Consider the following 13,839-nt stretch of genomic DNA (forward strand, 5'->3'; position numbering starts at 1 on the left):
CAAATCCCCTTCATCAATTTCTATATCGAGTTCCATATACAACACATTTGAAGTAGAAGTTGTACCCCTAATATTTTGATAGGAAATCAACTGCTAACTTCATGCATGTGACCAGAGCTGTCGGAAGGAGATTTTTGCTTTGCAAAATTTAAGAGTATGAAAGTGTGTTTGTTATCATCCCACCGAGTTTATTAGCACTTTATCACAAATCATGGATAACCTCAGGAATATCGTCCATATTTGTTTCATTTTACAAACTAGAGAAGGAAAAGATTCAATCAAATTAGAGATATCTGTTTTATTTTAAATACAAAAATCTCACTAAGACCTTGAAGAAATCTATAAAACATTATCATATTTCTTTTTAAAATAATTTCAGCCGGGGCATAGATCTGTCATGCATTGACAACCAACTGTCTGAAAGGTTCATAACATTTACAGTCAAATATATTCATTTTTCATCACACCATCTGATGGTTTAGAACTGAATGTTTGCACCCGTAGTACGTGCCCGCTGAGTTTTAGTTGAAATGATGATGCTGATAAATTCTCATGGATATTTGAAACTCTACATTATTTGCCATAATCTATCTCCACAATTTTGATTCAATCCAAAGGAAATGGATTTTGTACATTTTCCTTCTTTCTTCCTTCAGTTAAAAATAAAATTAGAAAACAATCAAAATAAAATTCAGGATTGCCAATTAGTAACCAATCTGGCAGAATTATATAGGAATACTAATGTCCAAAAAACAAACTTCAAAGAGTTAAACACAATCTTTAATGATTAATTTTCCTTCTGTTGCAGGATTAATTTTATTTCCCCACATGAAAGCCCTTGTAATGCCAAAATTTCATTGTAAAGGAATTCAAAATTGAAACAAGAAGCTATTGGTTCCAAAATGTTCTGCACATGCCTTTCTGTGCCAGGAGGAAATAATGTGCATAAATAACTATGAAACAGATCATCATCATCATCGGCTGTCACTCGAAACGAGTATGACTGTCCTCTCCTCTCCATAGGGTCATCTACTTGTTTGTCTGCAGATGTCTGTTGAGGCTGATCTGCGATCCACACACGTTAGTGCAACATGGGCAGTAGAGACTGGCGGTGGTTGGTAGTCATCGAGCCCCCTTCTCTCTCTGATGTGGCATATTTTACAGTCTGTTGTGAGATACTTGTGTATTCTAACAGTGGAGTGATAATTGCCAGCTGGTTGTTTTGATCTAACCCCACTTTCTTGAAACATCAAAAAACAAATTGTTTCCTTTTAACCAAAAATAATTATTTGCATAGCGTTGAGAAGCCAAGAATTATATCATCTCTCATTGGATTGCAGAATAGAAAACTGAAGAATTAAAATGAAACACAAATACTCTCTCCACTGGTTTATTTGGTATGAAAGTTTGAAAAGGAAGTGAACAAATGTTGCAAAGCACACAAACATGGACTTGTTCAAAAGATATGGTGCAGCCTACAAATATCGTGTCAAATCACTTCATGCAACTGGCAGGAATAGCAGGTAGCATTTGTCAGGGTCATAATAATAATCACGATAAAGGGCCTGTCCCACTTACGCGATTTTTCCAGCGACTACCGGTACCCGTCATAGTTGCAGCAGGTCGCCGAAAAATTTCAACATGTTGAAATGTTGAAAAGGTACGACTCTTTGGGCGATTACTCACGACCATACAGGCGACATGTCGTGGGGTGACGCCTGTATGGTCGTGAGTAGTCGCCCAAAGAGTCGTACCTTTTTCTGGTCGCCACTGTATTTTCAACATGTTGCGACTATGATGGGTGCCGGCAGTCGCCAAAAAAATTGCGTAAGTGGGACAGGCCCTTAACTGTTTCCTCAACTTTTCTGTTTCACAAGGGCCTAGTTTCTACTGGGGCCAAGGAAACCCCAGTTAACATATCACCACACTTTTTTCCACAAGCCAATTTCATCAATTTTGTATGGTCCCAGCTGCAGAACGTATCTGTACATGTGTGCTGATTACTACTGACATTCTTCCAGCTTACAAGCGGACATCAGGATTAACGCTTGAAATTCCAGTGTTTTCACCACTGCGATGTGGCAGCCTGACCAAACCCCAAATGTCTGATTTCCTTCATACGCCCCCACCTGTGAAGACTGGGGAACTGGGGGCAGATCTTATAGAGGTGTATAAGACCAGCGGAGGATTAGATAGAGTAGATGCACAGTCTTTTACCGAGAGTTGGACGATCAAGAACCAGAGGACATAGGTTTAAGGTGAGGGGAGAAAAATAGGAACCTGAGGGATCGCTTTTTTTTTACACAAAGGGTGGTGGATGTACGTAATGAGCTGCCAGAAGAGGTCATTGAGGCAGGTAAGTTCACAACATTTAAAAGACATTTGGACAGGTACATAGATAGATTAGGTTTAGAAGGATATGGGCCAAATGCAGGCAGGTGGGACTAGTGTAGATGGAGCATGTTAGTTGGCGTGGGAAGTTGGGCCGAAGGTCTACGACTTTTTTTTAACACTAGTCAGGATATTGAGACGTGAAAGGCCTTTACACAACATTCAAAATGCCAAAACAGCTTTAATGTTTCTAAGAATTGGCAGTGAATATTAACTAAGTCTACAGTTTATAAGTGAAACCACTTGCCAAGTACAGTGACACAGACCTGTGCAAATTTGGAACTCTCCAGATATCACACAAGCATAATTTAGTAACTTTTTATAGGAGCTGCATTTCACTATTCATTTCTTTTGATCTGGCATTTGTGTCTGGTAAACTTCCACTATATTCTGTATCCAAGTTCAGCAGTAATTGTTATACAGATTGAACTTTGATATCGCAGGCCTGTTTACGTAAATTACATATTTCATTGAATTTAGGTGCCACCTGGGACGCACATGAGCAACTGTGTAGTCTCACTGGTTTTTTCTCATTTGTCTGTCTTCATAATTCTGATTACTCTTAACAAATTTCATTAAATTTCTAATAAGACTTCTTAAATAATTCTTCAACCTCCTACTAAGGCAAGAGCTGACGCATCAAAATCCCAGGATGTTATATGTGTTGGGAAAGATGCATGGATTGGTGTCTGGAATCCCAGATACCAATGGAAAGGTTTACTCAATGGAAGGAGGGTACAGCCAAGACCAACATCTGTACATTTATTGGCAGGCTATTCTTTAAAACATTCTCAAGCTTTATACACAGTTGGAGATCAGATTTCTAGATCACTGATCCTGGCTGGATCAAATACTTCAAACTATCAACTTGGTGCACAGGGGTTAGATTAGGACAATGGATGAGATATTCATCCCATGGCATCTACTATCCTCTATAATCTTTCAGGTGTGGTTATATCGGGAGTAGTAATTTAACAAGCTAAGGGTAAACTATTTGCTTGTTAAATTACTTTTTGTGAATAAAGATCCACACTTTCAATTGACTAGAAGGAACTGTTGAAAAAATTACATGCATCTACAATACTACTTTGATTGTATTTGCATTCGTTTTAACAAAACCATGTAGTCTATCATGCAAGAGAAAAGTTATCGGAAATTGATCAATATAAATAGGATGAATATGCTGCCTGTGTCTGGTGGTTCCAAAGATACCACTAGCATCAACTCCTCCCATGCCAGTGCTGGGCTTGGTCAGATCCATTCTGTCACAATGCTCTTGTTGGGATTCCCCAAAGGCCTAATTTATTTCAATGGGGATTCTTCTGAAGAACAAGCAAGGACTTTTTCTTCTTAGTTTATTTAAGCTGAATGTTTTTTTATTGATTCTATATAAATCTTTAATGTTCTTAATTAGCTTCATTTTTGTGCCATTATTAAAATGTTGTTCTAACTTTGAAGGTTTTTATATATTTATTAATAGTCTCATCAGCTTTGTTCTGTATCAGCTACTCTTTGGGCTTTCTGGGAACTAAGCCCGAGGCCCATTCACCAGAGATGCCTCGCTTGGCTTCGTACTTGTCTCCTGGGCATGGAAAGTACAAGGTACACAAAAATGCTGGAGAAACTCAGCGGGTGCAGCAGCATCTATGGAGCGAAGGAAATAGGCAACGCTCCATAGATGCTGCTGCACCCGCTGAGTTTCTCCAGCATTTTTGTGTACCTTCGATTTTCCAGCATCTGCAGTTCCTTCTTAAACACATGGAAAGTACATATCTGTGCAGGTTTAAGCATGGTGTGCAGGTGATTCTATGCGAAGGACTGCATCAGTACTGAATGGTAAAACACTCCACATGCACTCATCATCCCTTGTAACATTCTCAAACAAGGACAGTTAAGTGCATCTTATCTATTTAGCAATACATTTCATAGAACTTGACTGCACCAGGCATTTTCAAATCCAAGTGCATTAGTGATTATCCATTGCAAAATAAAAACAAGATGAACCCAGCGGGTTAGGCAGCATCTGTGGAGGGAATGGACAGATGACGATTTGAGTCAGGACACTTCATCACTCTGCAGTGGTGTTAATGAGATAAGAGTCATTAGAATTTATGTGGTCATAATGCTAACTCTATTTATATGATATTCTGATACAATTTTCTTCTGGAAAAGCAAACCTGAAAATATTTACTTATTGATTGTTGCTTTGGGGAATTCAGACACTCCGAATTCAAGGCGGTACAGTGGCGCAGCAGTGGAGTGCTAGAGACCGTGTGTTTGATCCTGACTACGGTGCAGTCTGTACGGAGCTTGTACCTTCTCCCTGTGATGGTGTGGGTTATCTCCAGGTGCTCCGCTCTCCAAAGATGTACTGGTTTGCATGTGAAATGGGTTTTGTAAAATTGTAAATTGTCCTTAGAGTGTAGGATAGTACTAGTGTACGTGGTGATCGTTCGTCGGCGTGGATTTGGTGGGTCGAAGAGCCTGTTTCCAGGCTGTATTCCTAAATACACTGGTCACATGTTATGTACGAAGACTCAAGAAAAATGTAGAAAATTAAATGCTGCAGAGTATTAGCTTGCTGCTCCTGCCTTTTTAGAAGAAAATGGTACATTCATTGGAATTTGAACTGAATAGGAAAAAAATCTGTTTTAAAGAAGAGAGTCACAGCTTTTCAAAGACAAAAGAAACCCGAAAATGTTTAAGCAACAAAAGAGTTTATATTTAAAAAATGCAATACATCTATCAGGACGTATTCACACAATTGCTTTAGGTCGTTCCCCAGTTCATTGTTGTAATTGGTCATTGTAATTAATTAATCTGCGTTACTGATGAACTGGTCTTGTGGAATTATATTTCCTTTGGAAGTCTGCCCTCATCACATTCATAATCTGCAGCTATAGGCGCACCTGTGAGTTCTTGAACTTGTCAGCTTATAATGTGCATTGATGTTTTACCTCATTTCCAAGTAAAGCAGAAACACATGCTTCTGAGGCATCGCAAATGGCAGTAAGATCGTGGCCCCCTTCCAGGGCGAGCACGACACGGCCTCCAGCCAGGCCCATCAGCTGTTTGGTAAGGTAGCCAAAACCTGTGTCAGGAAAGAGGAAATGCAAGAGAAGTCAAAGGTCAGAAGCCCACTTTGACTCTTGGCGAACGATCAAAGATTCTAAGTATTACATCATATTTGAAATGGCCACGAGGGATTACTGGGACTAAATGTATAATATAAGCCAGGTTTAATTTCAATAAATACAATTTACTATTTCAGTTCAGCCCTTTTTGATCTTCTGTTTAATATATGCAATTTTGTGATGAATGTTTTAAATTTCCCAAAGTGGCACGCCATCCACTTCCTAAGGGCCTCCAAACAAAAAATGGCCACTCCTCATTTCCTCTCAGGCAAATGTAAAATATAAATAAATATTTTAGAAATGGGTAAGAATTTTACTCATGATGAAAACAAGCACAAAATTCTTATCTTTTTAATTCCCATATTCCAAAATGTGCCACTGACTGATTTTTTGAACAAAGACATTTTACAGTTCAGGCAGTAAAGCCCCTGGCTTCTCTGAAATATTTAAAGACCCTTTTGAAGATTAGTGTTCATATGTTTCTTCCCTCCCCCTCAAAGCTGGGAAATGTGGATCATTTACTCTCACTAATTTGGCTGTCAAAAATATGAGTTTCTCTAAAATTCTCCTCTAATTAAGTAACTACTTGAAATAAAATGATAATTTAATTCATCACACAAGCAAGCTTACATTTAGCAGTGACTTTGTAGCCTCCAAGAGGAGCTGGATGTCCTTCCACAGCATCAAATCCAGAGGATACAAGAACCATGTCAGGAGCAAACTCATTAGCAATGGGCATCACCACTGTCCTGTAACGAGAGACAAACAGAATCTTGCTTCAGAGTCCTGTCATTAAAAAAAAGTACTATTTTCACGGTACATTCAATTTTGTTGAAATGCTGCCTCAAATTAGATTATATGAAGGCAACAGGAGATCTTTTATTTTTTGTTCATAGTATCCTAGAATTTGCAGATTCCAAAGACAGAAAAATGCGAGTCCTACTTTTTATGTATCTATTTTGTTAAGGTAATAGATATCTTTTTTGTGTGTAAAAAAGATGATAATAATTGAGATTATTTTCGATGACGTTGAAAGACATTTTAAATTGAGAGGTCAGAAAATCTGTACTTTCTCAAACATCTGTCATGCTTAACACCTACGAATTAAAGTGAAACCACTTAATGCACAAGAAAACCAATCTTCTAATTGCTGGATTTTTCATTAGCTATAATAGAAGGCTGTTGATACCCAAAACACATAATTTCAAAGAAATTATGACTTTTTCCAACTTACCTAATTTTCAATGGCATGAAACATATCTGAATCAATCTACAACAACTAAGCCACACAATGTTTAGCTTCGGTGAATGGATTTCTATGCTTATAATAAATGGATATCTAGTTGATAGTGCACCATTAAATGGTTTTAATGAGTTGATTGACAAGCAATTGGTCTTCACACCATACAACTCTTATGGGACTAAGTCCAGTGCCCTCCATAATGTTTTGGCCAAAGACTCATCATTTATTTATTTGCCTCTGTACTCCACAATTTGAGATTTGTAATAGAAAAAAATCACATGTGGTTAAAGTGCACATTATCAGATTTTATTAAAGGGTGTTTTTATACATTTTGGTTTCACCATGTAGAAATTATAGCTATGTTTATACATAGCCCTCCATTTCAGGGCACCATAATGTTTGGGACACAGGTGTTTATAATTGCTCAGGTGTGTTTAAATGCCTCCTTTATGCAGGTATAAGAGAGCTCTCAGCACCTGATCTTTCCATCATCTTTAGAAACCTTTATTGCTGTTTATCAACATGAGGACCAAAGTTGTGCCAATGAAAGTCAAATTAAGAGACTGAGAAACAAGAATAAAACAGTTAGAGACTTCAGCCAAATCTGAGGCTTACCAAAATCAACTGTTTGGAACACCATTAAGAAGAGAGAGAGCACTGGTGAGCTTACTAATCGCAAAGGGACTGGCAGGCCAAGGAAGACCTCCACAGCTGATGACAGAAGAATTCTCTCTATAATAAAGAAAAATCCCCAAACACCTGTCCAACAGATCAGAAACACTCTTCAGGAGTCAGGTGTGGATTTGTCAATGACCACTGTCCACAGAAGATTTAATGAACAGAAATACAGAGGCTACACTGCAAGATGCAAACCACTGGTTAGCTGCAAAAATAGGATGGCCTGGTTACAGTTTGCCAAGAGGTACTTAAAAGAGCAACCACACTTCTGGAAAAAGGTCTTGTGGACTGATGAGACGAAGATTAACTTATATCAGAGTGATGGCAAGAGCAAAGTATGGAGGAGAGAAGGAACTGCCCAAGATGTCAGTTGGAGGGACCACATCACCAACGCCCAGCTCTATGGGAAGATTCCACTTCTGACCGAGAAGATCAGGTCGCGAAGGATGAAGCCACCACCACCCAGAAATGCCAGCAAACAAGGTTGTGCTGTGGGAACCCACCCATGGAAGACGTGAGCCGGGACGGCCAATCAAGACGATGCTGAAGATGTTGATGGAAGGAGCATGTGTAGAGACAAAAGAGGAGTTTGCCTGCTGCATGGAGGGCAGAGATGTGTGCTTATCTTCATTGATGATACAACTGCTGATGGTAGTAGCATAATGAATTCTGAAGTGTATAGACACATCCTATCTGCTCGTTCAAACAAATGTCTCAAAACTCATTGGCCGGCGGTTCATTCTACAGCAAAACAACGATCCCAAACATACTTCTAAAGCAACAGAGGAGTTTTTCAAAGCTAAAAAATGGTAAATTCTTGAGTGGCCAAGACAATCACCCAATCTTAGTCTTCAATCAGTCATTGCATGCAAAGGATATGCAACAAAATACTAAACATGACTACTTTCATTTACATGACATTGCTGTGTCCCAAACATTATGGTGCCCTGAAATGGAGGGACTATGTAGAAACATACAACTATGTAGAAACAGTAATTTCTACACGGTGAAACCAAAATGTATAAAAATGGCCTTTATTAAAATCTGACAATGTGCACTTCAACCACATGTGATTTTTTATATTATAAATTTCAAATTGTGGAGTACAGAGGCAAATAAATAAATGACGGGTCTTTGTCCCAAACATTATGGAGGGCACTGTATTTCTCTTCCAAAATACATAGCAGATAAAAATATAGAAGTAACTTAACACAGATGAAAACTATTTTTTACTCCCTACCCCTCAATGTATTGTAGTATTAGGAGCTTGCTCTTAATCGGGAGTGCAATATTTAAAAAAATCACCAGGAACTAATGAGGCACCTGGACTTCACCAAACAACACAACTGAACACAAACTGATTCCATCCTTTAAGACAGGGGTCGGCAACCTTGTTTTGCATTGGGGCCAGGAGCCATGTCTGTGAGCGGATGGCGGGCCACATCGATCGCCATTGTTAATAATATTAAAAATGATGATAATAATAATAATCATATCAGTAGAACAGTATTAATAATAAATATAAGAATCTCTCTCTCTCTAGAAGAGGAAGAAGTGGAGAAGGAAGAAAGAGGAAGTTTTAGTAAATTAGTGGAATTGCCTCATGGTGATGAGGACGGACGTGGTGAAGGAGAAGGAGGTGGTCACTGTCTGTCACAGATATTTGCTGTATTTGATGGACTGTGGGACGAGAGACAGTGTCAGTGACACGCACACACACAGTGATAGAAGACAAGAACCACTATGAGGTGACTGTACATGCTTATCACTCAACACTCACCCAAATCCACGGAATAAAAAAATGGCAAGAGCACCAGTGGATGAGGAGAATGTACAATAGCGCCAGCTGCAGGTCAAGTGAATTATTGCAAAACGCGCCACACATATAATATTTTGAGTGGCTGATGTAGCACGAGTAGTGGTGTCATCAGCCGCTGTGTCGCATACAGAAAACGGGAGCTATGGAATATCTGAACTAATAAGACTAACAAATAATAACTAATAAAAAGCACCACAAATATATTAGTATTCTAAATGTTTCTTTTTTATTTCTTTTGTTTTGGATATTTCTTTGAGTTAAAATACGCCTGTGGGCCGAATGATTTCAGGTCACGGGCCGGATCTGGCCCGTGGGCCGTAGGTTGCCGACCCCTGCTTTAAGTGCATGATTTCTAAGGCAGAAGTTTGGAAAATATTTTAATTTGGGTTGTCTGCTACTGGAAGAAAAATGGGAAAAAATGGGACAAACAACTAACTGTTTTGTTACATACACACATACACATGATTCAGCCATTTCAAGAATACACTTTGAGAATTCATCAAAGGTTAAATGAGTTGCCCGCTCTGTCCTCAAACACCAATAACTACAGCCTTCACATACTAAGCTAAATTCAGAACGTGATTCCGTTCAGAGAAGGATATGCAGTTTCATGGTAAATCACACCGTGGTAGTAATTGCGCTCATTGCAGATTATATTATTACAACTGGGGTAGTTGGCAAGCAGACATTTAACTGTACAAAATCGAGTTGGTGAAGAGAGAAAATAGTTAGAACCAGGTGAGAAATCATATTTCCAATAATAAGTTAGAAGCAAAGTACAGGTACAGATGTATAGCAGGTTCCATCACTACCTTCTTGAGAAGAAGCATGTACTATAATAAAATAGGGGATGGATGCACAAATATATGAACTTTAAAGACAAATTATGCACATAATTGGCTACATGATTATACTGGTAACATCAGCCAATGTTAACCCACTAACATGAGATGCTCAATATTAACAATTTGACAATAGACAATAGGTGTAGTAGTAGGCCATTCGGCCCTTCAGCCAGCACCGTCATTCACTGTGATCATGGTTGATCACCCACACTCAGTACCCCGTTCCTGCCTTTTCCCCATATCCCCTGACTCCCTTATCTTTAAGAGCACTATCCAACTCTCTCTTGAAAGCATACAGAGAATTGGCCTCCACTGCCTACTGAGGCAGAGAATTCCACATAATCACAACCCTCTGGGTGAAAAGGTTTTTCCTCATCTCCGTTCTAAATGGCTTACCCCTTATTCTTAAACTGTGGCCCCTGGTTCTGGACTCCCCCACCATCGGGACCATGTTTCCTGCATCTAGCATGTCCAAACCCTTAATAATCTTATATAAGATGCCCTCTCATCCTTCTAAATTCCAGAGTATACAAGCCCAGCTGCTCCATTCTATCAACATATGACAGTCCCGCCATCCCGGGAACTATGCTGCGCTCCCTCAATAGCAAGAATGTCCTTCCTCAAATTTGGAGACCAAAACTGTACACAATACTCCAGGTGTGGTCTCACTAGGGCACTGTACAACTGTAGAAGGACCTCTTTGCTCCTATACTCAACTTCTCTTGTAATGAAGGACAACATGCCATTCGCTTTCTTAACTACCTGCTGTACCAGCATGCTTACTTTCAGTGACTGATGAACAAGGGACCCCAGATCTCGTTTTACTTCCCCGTTTCCCAACTTGACACCATTCAGATAATAATCAACCTTCCTGTTTTTGCCACCAAAGTGGATAACCTCACGTTTATCCACATTAAACTGCATCTGCCATGCATCTGCCCACTCACCCAACCTGTCCAAGTCACCCTGCATCCTCATAGTATCCTCCTCACAGTTCACACTGCCACCCAGCTTTGTCATCTGCAAATTTGCTAATGTTATTTTGAATCCCTTCATCTAAATCATTAATGTATATTGTAAATAGCTGTGATCCCAGCACCGAGCCTTGCGGTACACCACTAGTCACTGCCTGCCATTCTGAAAGGGACCCCGTTAATCACTACTCTTTGTTTCCTGTTTGCCAACCAATTTTCTTTCCATCTCAGTACCCTACCCCCAATACCATGTGCTCTAATTTTGCCCACTAATCTCCCATGTGGGACCTTATCAAATGCTTTCTGAAAATCCAGGTACACTACATCCATAGGAGGAGGAGCCATCATAGGAGGAGGAGCCATCTTGGTGAACGGCTGCTAGCCAGCAGCCGTCCGTTTTAAATTCGTTTTTTTTATAGTTTTTAGTGAGTCCTGTTTTTTTGTTTGTAGGGGATATGGTCTTTTAACGACAGATGGCACAATGGGCTAAGTGTTCGGCTGGCAACCGGAAGGTAGCTGGTTCGAATCCCGCTTGGAGTGCATACTGTCGTTGTGTCCTTGGGCAAGACACTTCACCCACCTTTGCCTGTGTGTGTGAATGTAATTATGTGAAGCACTTTGGGGTCAATGCAAGTTGACTAAAAATGTGCTATATAAATAAATAAATAAATGTAATTTAATAATTTAATTTAATGTGGGGGGGTAGGTGTAACTTTATTTCTAGGTCCCTACCTGGTCGGTGTGGCAGCCTTTTCTCCGGTCTGCCCGTCAACCCGTCCTCGTGGCCTACCTGCGGGCTTGGAGCACCGTTTCCTGGCGGGGACAGCCCAGCACCTCGGCCTCGGCGGCGGCACAGCGTTGGAGCGCTGGAGCAGAGCGGAGTGGAGCGGGCGATGCCTTGCCTGGGTCGCCGCGCTGGAGCTCTGGCGAGCTGGACCGCCGAGAGCAACATCTCCGGGCTGCGGGTCTGCGGAGCGGAGAGGCGGCGTGTCGAGAGGCGGCAGTATGGAGAGGCGGCAGTGCGGAGAGGCGGCAGTGCGGAGAGGCGGCAGTGCGGAGAGGCGGCGCCGACTTTGTCATCGGGAGCCTGGGAGCTCCAAACCGGCGCGGCCTTGTCGGCTTCGGCAGCCGCGGGCTCCAACCAGGAAGCGGCCGTTCTAGGTGGCCCAGCCGCCGAAAGGAGTCTCCCGACGCCGGGGCAAGACCACCCAGTGAGAACGGCCAGGGACATCGGGCCTCCGTAGAGGCAATTGCAGTGGCCTCAATAGGCCTGACTTTGGGGTGAACATGGGGTGGGGACTGGACATTGTGCCTTCCTCCACAGTGCTACCCACTGTGGGGGGATGATTTTTTTTGTCTAATTGTAGTCCTGTAGGTCTGTGTCCAAGATGGCTGCCGTGAAGAGAGAGTGGACGCTGGCGCGCTTTGGCTGCTGCTGCTCTCTCTTCACACTGTGTTTTTGATTTTCTGTTTTTGGATTGAATTCTGTTTTTAATTTGTGTCTCTGTGATGTCTTTTTTACCTGTTCTATTCCGATTATATGTTTTTATTCCAATTACTATGTAAGGTGTCCTTGAGATGTCTGAAAGGCGCCCATTAAATAAAATTTATTATTATTATTATTATTATCCACTGGCTCTCCTTTGTCCATTTTCCGACTTACATCCTCAAAAAATTCCGGAAGATTAGTCAAGCAAGATGTAGTGAGACGGATCCAAGTTATCCTTGATGTACTAGTGGGCAGATGATCTAGAGTGACGGAGGAACTGAAGGAAATTCACATTAGGCAGGAAATGGTGTTGGGTAGACTGATGGGACTGAAGGCTGATAAATCCCCAGGACCTGATGGTCTGCATCCCAGGGTACTTAATAAGGTGGCTCTGGAAATCGTGGATGCATTGGTGATCATTTTCCAATGGTCTATAGATTCTCTGGTGAGACCACATCTGGAGTATTGTGTACAGTTTTGGTCTCCTAATTTGAGGAAGGACATCCTTGTGATTGAGGCAGTGCAGCGTAGGTTCACGAGATTGATCCCTGGAATGGCGGGACTGTCATATGAGGAAAGATTGAAAAGACTAGGCTTGTATTCACTGGAGTTTAGGATGAGGGGGAATCTTATAGAAACATATAAAATTATAAACTGACTGGACAAGCTAGATGCAGGAAAAATATTCCCAATGTTGGGCGAGTCCAGAACCAGGGGCCACAGTCTTAGAATAAAGGAGAGGTCATTTAAGACTCCACCATCTACAAGGCATTTGAGAAGTATGATAAAAGAGTCACAGCATCATTCAAGAAGATCAACACTGTCTAAGACAAAATCATAAATGGGACTCCATTCCCTATCCTAAGCTTTCACCCTCTGCCACAAACACACCAAGGCTGCAATGCGAACCATTTGCCAAATGCAGAGCTCCTCCTCATCTATGTAACGCTCACACCTCCCACACGTGCAGCCTCACTACAGTGGTCAAGGGCAGCAGGCACACGGCAATACATCTCCTTCCCCTCAAAGTTGCACACCATCCTGACTTGATCCATCAACTTTACTGGGTTAAAATTCAAGAAGTCCTGTGCAAGGATCGTCATCAGATGAAGTGCAGAGTTTTAGGGTAACAGCTCTTCATCACCCTCACAAGATAAATTAGAAATGGCAGGAACACCCCATCTAGAAATTAAAATATAAAATAACCAAACTATTTACTCATTCACACTGTGCTATAAACCACACAAGGGAATGATGTCGAGTTTG

The 13,839-nt window shown here is 41.0% G+C and overlaps 1 protein-coding gene across 9 annotated transcripts in view; it reads right to left on the reverse strand.

Moving 5' to 3' along the window:
* The window catches only part of hdac4 (histone deacetylase 4), a 382,917-nt gene that overhangs the window by 9,698 nt on the left and 359,380 nt on the right, over positions 1 to 13,839 (reverse strand). For all 9 annotated transcript variants that reach the window (XM_033024530.1, XM_033024529.1, XM_033024526.1 and 6 more), the window contains 2 exons: positions 6,156 to 6,274; positions 5,349 to 5,482 (listed from right to left, as the gene is read on the reverse strand). In XM_033024530.1, the coding sequence (XP_032880421.1) occupies positions 5,349 to 5,482; positions 6,156 to 6,274 (253 nt within the window). The remainder of the gene's footprint in view (positions 1 to 5,348; positions 5,483 to 6,155; positions 6,275 to 13,839) is intronic.

The sequence above is a fragment of the Amblyraja radiata genome, chromosome 7 (genome assembly GCF_010909765.2).
Source record: "Amblyraja radiata isolate CabotCenter1 chromosome 7, sAmbRad1.1.pri, whole genome shotgun sequence".
Classification (NCBI taxonomy): domain Eukaryota; kingdom Metazoa; phylum Chordata; class Chondrichthyes; order Rajiformes; family Rajidae; genus Amblyraja; species Amblyraja radiata.